The 12542-nt window shown below is 38.3% G+C and overlaps 1 protein-coding gene across 1 annotated transcript in view; it reads left to right on the top strand.

Annotated features, from left to right (window-relative positions):
* Window positions 1-609: 609 nt before the first annotated feature.
* Window positions 610-12542, top strand: part of insyn2ab (inhibitory synaptic factor 2Ab) — a 34512-nt gene continuing 22579 nt past the window's right edge. Inside the window, exons 1-2 of the mRNA XM_028008002.1 lie at window positions 610-1087; window positions 10046-11210. Coding sequence (XP_027863803.1) covers window positions 10051-11210 — 1160 coding nt within the window. The 5' untranslated portion in view covers window positions 610-1087; window positions 10046-10050. The remainder of the gene's footprint in view (window positions 1088-10045; window positions 11211-12542) is intronic.

The following is a 12542-nucleotide window of genomic DNA, read 5'->3' as shown; positions in this document are numbered from 1 at the left end:
ACAAAATACACTCCATTATATGAAATGGACTATAAAAAAGGCTGACTTGTCAAACTTTAGATTTAAAGAAAAACTAAGCGAGAAACTCGTCTCCCTACTTCTTCTCCCTTTGCCTTTTTCTTTCCCTTTTACAATTCCCTTTATTCAATCTCATCATTTCATTCTCTCTTCTGTCTCATCTTCTCATTAACACTTCTGCCCTGCTGGCGCTTTGTCTCCTCTCTCTCCCTTCTATCAAGCGGCATGGCGACCCTTTTCTTTTGCTCAGTTCATCCCCCCACATCCTCACTTCTAATAAACAATGTGTCAGATGTACTAAAGTAACAGGAGGGCAGAAGACATCCAATTAAAAACACAATGCATTATTATTTCTCAGCTCCCCCTCTCTGCCATTTCCCGAAGCCCTTCAGATTATATAACAGCTCGGTGTCAGGGGAGCCAGCCTGTGGAGGACAAGTTGAGGGGGTCTTTGCCGACGATGCGGCTCACCAACTCCGGACTTTCCCCAGCAGCTTGCGTACCACCCCTCCCTGCTCCACCTCCTCCTTCTTCCCCTTCCACCCACCCACAAGCCCACCCCTCTCTCTGCTCTTCCTACACACACACACACGCACGCACGCCTACACGCACTGAATCTTGAATGCACAGGGATTGCAGCAACAGCAGCAATGTGAGATGGAGATCTCCGCTGCGTGTGTGAGTGCCTGTTCCTGGTGAGTGCGGGGACGAGAGTGGATGAGTGTCAGTGATGCTTGAATAAGGTGTTTGAGGGAGAGCAGAGGGGGGGAGGAGATTGGAGTAAAAAGGCAAGAGGAAGAAAGGGGGGAATATATCACTGTGCATTGGAGACAATGTCTGTCTGCTTTTCCCCCTCTCCCATCTCGATAACCTGAATCTTTGCCGGATGTGCTACAACTACTCCAGCTGTCACTGCACTGGCTGCCTCTCTCTCGGTCCTCCCCTACCCTGCGAGCACTGCTCCAGAGGCTGGACGGCACCCTGGCACCTGGTAAATTCATGGATGAGCAACGGATCTACAGGGGATCTGTGCTTTCTTGTCCTTTTCACCTTTGATCTGTTTTCCAAGGTAAGACACTTTCTTGCATGCGTTTTGGGGAGTTGCACACATATTCTTGTGCACTGCAGTAAGAGTTATTTGCTCTGACTACTAAAATTGCAACTAGATGAAAGTGTAAAGAAGAAGCATCCATAATAATTTCACAGATTTCTGTTAAACTCACTACATGTGCTCAATTTTTGTGACAAATCTTGTTGAAATAGAGAAGAGGAATGCTTGCAGAAAGACATTTAAAGATTAAACAGATACTCTCAAAAAACAAAGACAGGTTTAGATTTTCCTTCACAGCCAAGTGAGGAAAAATGATGAGTGGCAGAGTCATTTGACTTTGATTAATATCAACTCAACATGATGCATGTCTTTGTAGCTGCTGACAGACCTGCAGTGTCTGAGGCAAAGGCTGATTATCGAGATTGCTATACTTGTGGATTGCCAGGGCTTGATAGAGAAGAATATTGATGAGAGCTCACTAATAGACTATTGTGTATTCAACTGTAGCAGACAGAGAGTCTACTGTAGGAGAAACCCTCCACCTCTTTTTTTTTTTTTTACATCAAGTTCTGTGAACTACAGAAATCTCCTGATGTGATTTTTGAGCTCAAATGTGATGAAAGCTAGTTTCAGACTTATCATGGCTAATATGTTTGATCTGGAGGACTCTAGGGTACAGCATTACACACAAGGCTGCACTTGTCTTTGGTCTCAGCTGTTGCCTCCACCCAAAACCCCTCTCCTTTTTGCAGGTCATTCCTTTGCTACCTAATATCATGCACTCTCCTATTCAGAATTATGTGCTTAGTATGAGCTTGCTAAATGTGCATTCATCCCAATGTACTCAACTAAACATACATTTAAAAAATCAGTTAATAGCTCTATGCTTTACTTATCCATGACCTCCTTAAAGGTGGTACTCTATAGTGGGAGAGGGGGAATCGCTTCTCATATCTACATTTTGAGCCTACTCTCCTAAAGGATCTATTTCACAGTCTGTGCTCTCATTCAAGACTAAGGAGATTGAAGCTTATTTCATCCCAGTCCCCCATAATGGATACTGCAACTCGGTGATAAATGTTTAAAGCTAATAAAGTCATAAAGCAAACTTTCACAGGTCTTGCTCGCAGCCTAGATAGATACATATAGCTCTAAGCAACAGCTGGAATGAAGATGATGTGCATGTCTTGTCTTAAAGCTACAGTTGGCACTGCTTTGAGCCGAGTATGTAGGGAAAATATATCACTGCATCGGGCGCAATCTAATTTCTGCACGAACCCCACACTGAGGCAACTACGCAAAACGTACTACATGCTGATCATGTACAAGAGAAGAAGGGAATATGATGCACTCTGTCATCAGATTCCTTAAATTACCTGTCCGGTGAAAGGTTGGTGTAGTGTCACTGAAATTAATGCAAAACAGTAAGATAAAGATTCCCACTGCAAAGAAGAGTCATTGCACAGCAGAATGCATATTAGATGATTCGCATAATGACAAAGAATAAACAGATGTCTTAAAGCATTTTACGAAGACAATGAACTGAAACACTCAAGACTGAGTCGTGCTTATGAAGCGATCAGCATGCTGTGAGAATATTAAGAAGTGTTTGGCCACAATCGTTACTTAACCATTAATGAGAGTGGCTAGACAGTGCTATCATATGTAAATATACTAGTGATAAAGTTCAGTATTTATTATGTTGATACAACCAGACAGGAATACAAGCTGAACCAAGAAAAGCTGCATCAGTTTTCTCTGGTTCGTGATGAGGAAGAAATCATGATTCAGCACTGTTGCAGGCTTGCTATTGCATTGAAAATTGATCCAAGCCAACACTAAATGTCCCCATAAACATATATGTTTCTACAGCATTCTGGCCATAATAATGGATGATGTTGCTGTGGCTAAAGATGCTTTATTACCCTAAGCACACACACATTCAGCACTGCAGTTTGAAGAACTGAGGGGCAATTGGAGCAGACAACGTGGTCTGTCAGGGTACATAAGGAGATTTCAGAGGATTACTTTTGCAATTTTAGACTCAATGCATTATTCATAATCCTTTGGATAGCTGGGGCCAAATCAGGGAAGGACCTCAGGTCATTAGCAGAGATCGCTTGCTGTGAGGAGGAGGAGAAAAGAAGGCATCTGAGGAGGAAAAAAGGAAATTCTCTTTAAACAGCCTGACTGCATCCACGTATCATAATAGTCTCTCACGCCCTCTGTGTCTGACTTCCAACAATATTAACTCATTAAGGAGCTTTTCTTCATTTCTTTTTTTTTGTTTTGTTTTGTTTGTCGTTTAGCTTCTTTACATGTGACATGGGTGCATAAGGGAATCGCACATGCTCAAAGAAGACTTCCTGCAAATGTGATTACCATTTCACTGGTGTGAGATTGGGGTTTCTGAGTGTGAAATAGTATGATCTCATGTGAATCAGCCTTGAACATTTTTTTTAAATCTGTGTAACCACTTCAACAAGCAACTTGACAAATCAAAGTGCATAGCAAGCAATCATACCACGGCAACAAAATTCATCTGATCCGTATTTCAAAACCACTGTATGTAAAGTCATGGGATACCATGTTGTTTTTTACAATAGCTTTTTGCATGATGAGCATGAGCTGGTTCATTCGTTTACATACATGAATTTTCTGCCTTTAAAGTATTGCAGTTCCTGAAGTATGGCTACAATTGGGACTAACAGTTGCCTTCTAATATTGAGTTGTGCACAAGTAATCATATGTTTTAAAATTTTTCCATATTTTGTTACATCAGAACCACAATAGGTTATGCATATATTGGGATCTTTTGTAACAGAGCAACATAAAATTGTGCATAATTGCTAAATTACACATGTGAATCAATCCTTTTTAGAACCACCCGTCACTGCAGGGCTTTTGAGGTATGCTTTCAATTGCTTTACACTTTTAAATGAATTTTTATTTTCAAAATGCCTCAAGCTTAGTCAGCTTGGATAAGGAGTGTCTGTGAGCATCAAATTTGAAGCGTTGTGCTCGACGAAGTCATGTCTCAGGTAAGATTAAAATAAATAACTGCTTAGGGTAATTATTTATAAAACTAGTAAATTAGATTGAAATTACTAAGTCGGGACACCATCAAGAAAACAATAGCCAAAACTAGTTCAGTTGTCAGTTGTTTATGAATAACTTACTGATAAGGCTTAGTTTTTAAAATTCGAAAGATACTACACATATACTGTATGTACAGACAACTTCTCTTCTTTACATAAGTTTATTAAAAAAATAATTCAACCTCACAGTTAAATAGTTTGTCCAACAATGTCGTTAAGCTAGTGAGAAAATAAAATTAAATTATGATGCTAAAACCTCTGAGGAAAAAAAAACACAATAAAATCTAAAAATATGAACTATATAATTATGTAATAATGTCCCACTTCACTATGAATGGCATATATTGAGGGACCAGATTTTGTTTATGAGGAAGTATCTTTATTCATTATAACTAATTAACCTTCATTTACACCAAAATATGTTGTGTATTCTTCACACAACACCAGAAATATGTAATGAATAAAACATAAAATAACCCATAGAATAATTTACAGTAATATCACAGTGTGCTATAAATATGTACGCTTAAAGCCCATGGTATTGTATTAAAGAACTTTGTTGGTGAGGCCAATTAGCTCTAGATTAATTTAAAAATGTACATTGACCAGAGATCAATCGTACAGCTCTGTAGTTTCCTTACCTCAAACTACAGAGAGGGTTTTTTTTTTTGCTTCCTGTCAATAATTCAATAATTGACACTTTAATTAAGGCCAGATGTTTGTGGCGTTGGCCTGGTGAAAACCAGCTCCTTGTTCTACACTTTGTTCCGTACAGAAGCTCTGGACTCTGAGCTACTCAGAAACGATTGCTTGGACCCTGTTAAGGTTTTAAATTTTACCCTGTGGCTAACTTTTAGCCGTGACATATCTAATGCGTCAGTTCGACGCTATGAAACTTGTTGGAAATTGCTTGCGAGGTAAACAACCATCCCACACTGTGAAGCGAGAGGTGCTAAACTGAACCATTAATGTTAATTCAATATTTGGAAGCATGGCCAATATAATAGCCAGGCTAATGGAGTGTGCAACAACTGTGCTGTTCATTGATAAGCTGTGGATCTCTGCAGCTCCTCCAGAGAAATTATGTGTCTTGTGGTTGCTTCTCTTATTAATGGTGTCTCTGCTGGACCTTGTATAGATGGACACCAATGCATCTGTAGGTTTGCAGTTGATCTAAATGTATTACATTTTGACATGACGGATTAAAGTGTACTTTGTAGTATGTTCAAAGCTTAGGACAATCTCACACTGCTTTCAACTTCCCAACTGAACCGTCTGGTTTTTTCTTTGGTCTTATTTCCGATCTTCAAACTGAACAGCTCTATTTCTATTCAGAGTAACTTACCCGGAGATTGTTGACTGAAAGTAACTGGCTGAATAGCATTGTTTCAAGGGCATCAAAGAAAAGGAAGACAAATACGTATGCATACCACACAATTGAGATTGTTATTTGCAAAACTTTGGATCCTATGTAGCACTTTTTGTTCTCTTCACAGTTTTGTATTGGTCCATAACGAACAATCCCAGTAGCATAGGTTTGTGGTTGTCAAATGATAAAATGTAAAAATAAGTTTTGGGAACATCCATGTTCTTTCAAGACATTATATATACGGTGTCTTCAAAAGTCCAAGCTAAGAGTTAGATTGGCATGGGCAGATAGCACGGTGATCTACAAGGCAAGGCAAGTTTATATTATACAAGGCAGGAGTCCTGCAAAAAGTACAGTCCCCTGCCTTTTGTTATCTGCTCCGGTTCTGCTTTTGTGTGTGTTTATGCCTCGTGTGAGCGGACGCGCCTTAAAATGCCGGGAAAGGTGTCTCTTTGAAAAGGTGAATACAAGGCCCACACACACCAACACTTCCTTTTCGTTTCTTCCCTCTCTCATAGTCAGAGCTGCCATATGAAGAAAAAAAAAAAGCAAAAACACCCACACATGAATACAAAAGCAACTGAGTTACAAAGAACAAAGTCAGTTTGGACAACATCAAAGAGCGTGCTTCCTTTTAAAACGATCCTGACCAAGCAATTTCTTTGTAAATGTCCTACATATTAGAAATTAACATTATGGCAATGTAGTCATCTTTTTATAACTTTCTAAGAGATGGTAAAATGGACAGTAAGGGAAACATCTCTTCAGTGTCAGTGTCTCATCAGAACAATCACATTGATGGATTTACAATGTCGCGGGATGATAGAACATAATTACTTTCGGGGAAGCAGTAACACCATGAATAGCTTGCTTTTGTGTGGTTATAAATGATTCATTGGGGTTTATTTATCGCGTGCTGTCTTGTCATATGAAAATGATTAACCAGCTCTTTCGGGTGTTTCCCTTCAACCATATCAGACATCATTTCATTTCCTCATGCTGCTTGATATATTTCATGCACTTGAAATAGGAAATACTTTGTACCAGCTGAGTCAGAAAAATTTAGCTTTTATTTTTTTTTAGGTATGGGTGACAGCAAAAAGATAAAAAAAAAAACTTCTCAGAATTGTCTATGAGTGGCTTTTTGTAGCTATTTTATGATACCAACTGTGTTGATGATTTATTATTATCGCTGTGGATAACTTTTACTTTTACTGTTGTTTGACCTTAATTTATGCAGGTTGTGTCCTACTGAGAAAATAAATTCTCAGCTACAGGAACAATATGTTCCAACATTATATACAATCATAAAAGTTATATACAAAACAGCAGTACAAAAATTTCAAAATGTGTAAAATAATAATTGATTGTAACACTATGGTCAAGCAAAAGCATGATATTTTTGACCCGCATATTACGTTGCCCCCAAAGGAATCAGACAGTTTAGTTTCCTTTTGGAGATGATTCCATGCTAATGGTGCAGAGAAGGAGAAAACTACCTTCCCTCTATTTTGTACGGACTGAGGGAACACAGAGAGTGATGGTATCTTGGGATCTGAGGCTGTGACTGATGTGTTTGGGTGACATAGGAAGATAAGTATGAGGGCAAAGTACCAAGAACTGATTTGTAAATAAAAGTGTACCAATGGAAACTGCATGTCAATAGACATGACAAAATAACTAAAGAATGCAAAGTGCAATGATGAATAACATGTTTAGGTTCAATTATTAAGCATAGTGCCTCAAGCTAACTACAAAAAAAAATCTTCACTAAACATGCATTTTGGACTTTTTAGGAACTTTTCTGTTTGAGGAGCTTACCAAAGTGCTCAACTAATATATCCATTACCTCTTTGATAATTCAGCTCAGTTTTCTTCATGATTCATTAATTGTTTGTAAGGACTTACACAAGAGCTTTTTCTTGCTCTATGATGTTAGTGCTTTTGTCTAAAAGAATTGCAATTATAGCAGCTTGCAGTGCTGTCTTCAGGTCACTTCCACTTGGCAGTCAGGTTGGCCTCAGCTGACCATAACCTTGAAATCTGCATCTGGATTTGGAACCAAATAGATGATAGTGACCTGCTATAGCTATTTAAGTGGCCCTCAAGGCTGTAGAGGATCACAAAAATAGAACTTTAAGATAACAGTTTATGTGCTTCAATATTATTTTATTAGTCAAATCAAATCATTTCTTATTTGTATAGTGCCAAATCCTATCAGTGTTAAATGTTATTTAATTTTAAGGAGTATTCATTAAATACAAAGAAAGCTATAATATTTTATCAGTTTAATAGGCAGTTTTATTAATACATTAATACATTCTTGAGGACAGCCATTATCTTGGTTTGGCCCAAAAGGAAAATGAGTTTGACTCCAAAGATATAGATTGAGCTTTACTGGATTTTTTAGTGTTATATTTTATTTTATTTTATTTTTTTTTGTAGAACTTAGCAATGTACTTTAGCACAGAAATGTAAACACATTCCTAGACGTTTAGCATAAACTAAAGTAACTTGTATTTTGGGAAATAGATTCATGAATAATGCACTTCAGTTTTAGCTCTTTATCATGCTCCAGTAACAGAGATATGAGCTTTTAAACATGTTACAATTATTTTTTTGTAATACATAAATAATGCTTTGGGTGCTGGGGAGTAGCTCTTTGTTGCTAAGTGTTTCTTAATCTTTCTAATTGATTCGTATATGTTCTTTTTTTCTTTATTTATTTTTTTAAACAGAGATTAAGGTCATTTCATTCATCCAGCTCCCTTTAAAATGTGATCACTGAGCATGCACTGTTCATATTTTGTGTCTAGTTTTTGACCTCACCACTCCACTCAGCACAGCTGAGGTCCGGGAAGTGATGATAATAAATTTCCCCCCGGGAACTTTCAGCGCCTACAGGTGGATACAGATGGAGGAGCTCAACACCAGTTATTATTGTAAAGTGTAGCATGTGTGGGCCACAGCTGCTCCGAGGCCATTTCTTCTGCTGGCGGGTACCTCTAACCACTGGAGGAATATATTATATAGTAAACACCTTTAGCTAGGAGGCTAAGCACCAAGCACCCTCCAGCCATTTCTTAGCAAAACACCTTGAACCACTATGGTGAATATACCATTAGAATGCTCAACGTAGCAGCTCACAAGGCATAAAAACGCAAAGAAAGTTTATTGAAAAGCAAGTGGATGCTGGAGTAAAATGTAAGCAATAGGTAGCTGATTGTACTGTAGCACAGTGGTGAAAAGTAATTCAGATATAAGATATAAAAAGCAGCAAAGCGAAACGTCTTATAAGCTCCTAGATTTGAGTCTGAACATGTATCTAATCTGTTCCCTCACATACATTTTATGTGAAGCTGTATATATATCAGATTTTACAGTGATCCAGCAGGGATCCCCAAAGACCACACCATCTGAGTCAGTACTGCTTCAGACATGTAAATACTTCTCTTTCACAACAGCATTAAGTAAAATAAATGTGTCACAGTGTAATAACATTACATTATTAACATTACTATGAATTAATGATACACCGAAGCACACATAGCTATACCTGCTCATATTGCATGTTATCTTAACAGCGAACGGATTTAGCAGTATTAGACAGCGTCAACAGCAAACGCTCCTCCTAACCCGAGTTGTGCATAGGAGTCTATAAACAGTTTTTAAATAATGGTAGAACCCGTGCGGATGGCAGTGTAGGCAATTATTATTCCAGAAAGGTCTCGAAGCAAATCATCAAACAGTTGGCAAGAAAGCTACATTGTGAGATGCCACTGCATGGGCAAAGGCTATAAGTGTTTGTGGAGTTGAGCGGAACAGAACAACAATGCCAGCGGTGAAGAGAAAACTCTTTTGTCTCTGTTTTGTGTTCCCATACAAACATAGCGGAAAATAAAGATTATGTGGGTAATCAAATGCATTTAGGTTTTAGTCTTAGGTCAGACTGGCTTCCTTCCACAAGCAGCTCTATGTGATAGACCAACATAAATACATGTATGGTTGGAAAAAAGACATATATCCACTTTTAAAAATGCTTTTCAGATAGGTATTTTACATGTGTGGCATGCATACATATTGGGTATGCTGTCTTTACTGTGTTTTTAAAAATATATATTTTTTCATTAAAATACATTGTGGTTTCAGTAAGACAAGATGTGGAAAGGTTTTCAAAGTATTAATGTTTTTGCAAGACAGTGATGTCATGTAAGCATCCAATACACACAAAAAATGATACATCTAGCAAAAAATTGCTGTGGTGCCAAAAGTCTGTTGTTTCCAAAAGACACCAAATTTTATGACAAAAAGAGGCGTATAAAAAGGAAACAAAATAAGGACAAACTCTGGTTATACAGAGTTGGTCAGCTGTAAACTTCAAGGGTTCTTACTTAGTTTGTCTTTATTCCATGAAACCATAAACATATATTTATTCTATTTTATAAAAAAGTAAATTTTTGCTTATAAAGTAACATGCAACACTCAAACTACTTTTTCTTCTTATTTCAGGAAATATGGTGAGCAAAGAGGACACCACATGCATGGTTTTGTCAAATTCAGATGATTCAGACTCAGAGGAGGGACCTTCGCACACGTCGCACTCTGGACCAGATTCAAGCGGGCAAGAGGTGAAAAAGAGAAACAAAGCCTTACAAGTACGTTTCAAAGATATCTGTGAAGCTCAGAAAGAGCAGCGGGGAAGACATTCAAGGTCTATTTCCTGCAAGGTAACGCATAGAAAATACATGACCATGCCGGCTAGGCGCTCAATTCCGAATGTAACCAGGAGCACTGGTGTCCAGACCTCACCAGACCTCACTAAGCGATACAAAACATTTCCTTTCGAGAGGAAAAAAGGACACACATTTAAACACACAGCCATGGTAGAAGATTACAGACGACAAAACAATGGTTTTTTGAGCGACATAAAGACAGGGGGAGACGATGGGCAGCCAGTTGGAGAATCCTCCAAGTATAAGGGTAAGATTATAGGACAGACAAAAGCCCTGCTTCATCACACGGATGACAGCAGTGGCACGGAGGATTTGCTGTCGAGTGCCAACTGTGTGGATGGACCTTCATATCCAGACTCCTCACGTTTTACAGAAGAGGGACATTCGAGTGAACAGTCTTCTAAAAATGAACCGGAGTACCAAGTGTGTGGGAAGTGGACTAAACACAAAGGATCACTCAAAGACAACACTGACCCTGGTTCATCCTCAAAGCGCCAGCTGGGGGACTCTGAGTTCTCAGAACACAAGCCAAAGAGCAGTGGCCCTGTAGCATGGAACTCTTTGACACAAGTGGAGGCCATAGGAAGTCCCTCGGTGAGCTGTAAACGGAAAAAGGGTGCACAGCTAAATGAGCGGCAGTCTCAGACTTTTCCTCATAGTGTTAAATGCTCTGTGCAGTCGCAAGGGCAGTGTCGGACGAGGCATGCGTCAGCCTCCTCTAAACTGCAGAGAACTGCTGAGGGGGATGAGAGCTTTCCACCAGGAGGCATACAAGCTCCAGGCTTGGGGAGCAGCCAGCAGATAATACCCTTATCTGGAGACAAGGATATGAAAGCACAGCTGCAGGCCATGGAGAATCTCATCAGCTCAAGCCAGGAGACCATCAAGGTTCTTCTTGGAGTTATTCAGGAGTTGGAGAAAGGAGAAGCACAGAGGGAAGGGTAAGTATAGTGCAATTAATTGTGCAATTGTATACACAAGCATTAGGTGAGAATCTGTTTGGTTAGAGGCTTGAAACTTTCAAAGCTTCCTTTTGTAAAAATTTTAAGTCAAAAAATAAAAACAATAAATAATAATAATAAAAATCTTTTATGACTCATAGAAACGCAATGCTTGTGAATCCTGGATACAATGTGCGTTTGGGGTGCAGAAAAACACACAGAAAATGTGAAATGCTTCCTCAGCCTTTTCTACTACTGCTACTACTACTATGATTCTTTTATACTTTTATTCCTATTAATAATAGTAAAGTTGTGAAGTACAGATCCACTTTTAATTCATAAACTTTAGCCAGGATTCTTTTTAAATTTCAACACATTTTACAAAGCCAAATTACGATGAATTTGCTCACAATAATCATGACTGGGATGTTTCACATAGTTACATCATGTTTCACAAAATAGGTGCATCTTATGTTATTTAACCTGTTTTTACTACCTTGTAAAGCTGCAGTTGGATTTAAACCACATTACTAATTAATGTCACTGTTAGCTTCAAGGCTATATTAAATTCTGAGCTACAGAAAAGACTAAATAGTTTGCATTAAAAAAAGGATCCCTCCTCAGTGGTCGGTTTTAAATCCTAAAAAAAAGGAGCAATCAACATACTTTTTTTTTTTTTCCCTTACATGCAGGGATTTATGGGGAAGCTAGATAAAAGAAACTTCACCACTCTCCAATTAACTGGTGATAGGTGAGGGTTTCCGAATTTGGCTTTTTCTTCCCTTAGTTGATTCCTGAGTTCTGTGTTGTTCTGAATAATACTTAGATATTTGTTGGTTCTTCAGGTTTTTGCCTTTGTTTTTGCCTAAACCCACTTTGTTTTTAAATGTACTTTTTTTTTTTTAGTATTGGCTTCTTAGTCCTGATTCCCTGTCCATTTGTCACACATGTCCTGAATCAGTGCATCGATTTCTCATGTTTATAGTAGCTCATGTAAAATTCAATTTTTCCATTGTCCATTCATCAAGCGCATATTGTAGTGGCTTCTTACCTTTACTAACTTCTTTTTTTCCGGGAAGATGTTATTGTACCTTATTTTGTTGATTATGCTTTCAGGGCACCTTTTGCTTTAATTTCTTCAGACATTGTTCACCACAATCACCTCTGGAGATCTGATTATTTTGCATGCTATTTTTTTTTTTTTACCTGTCCTGTTTTTGGCACACAGACCTGAAGATCATTTCAAAACTGCATCAAAATGCAAGATTGCAAAGACTGTAGGCTTTCATACAAAGAATACAGACACTGCCCCAGAGAGAAACATAAACACAA

The sequence above is a fragment of the Xiphophorus couchianus genome, chromosome 22 (genome assembly GCF_001444195.1).
Source record: "Xiphophorus couchianus chromosome 22, X_couchianus-1.0, whole genome shotgun sequence".
NCBI classification, from domain to species: domain Eukaryota; kingdom Metazoa; phylum Chordata; class Actinopteri; order Cyprinodontiformes; family Poeciliidae; genus Xiphophorus; species Xiphophorus couchianus.
This window is presented reverse-complemented; position numbering and strand designations above follow the sequence as displayed.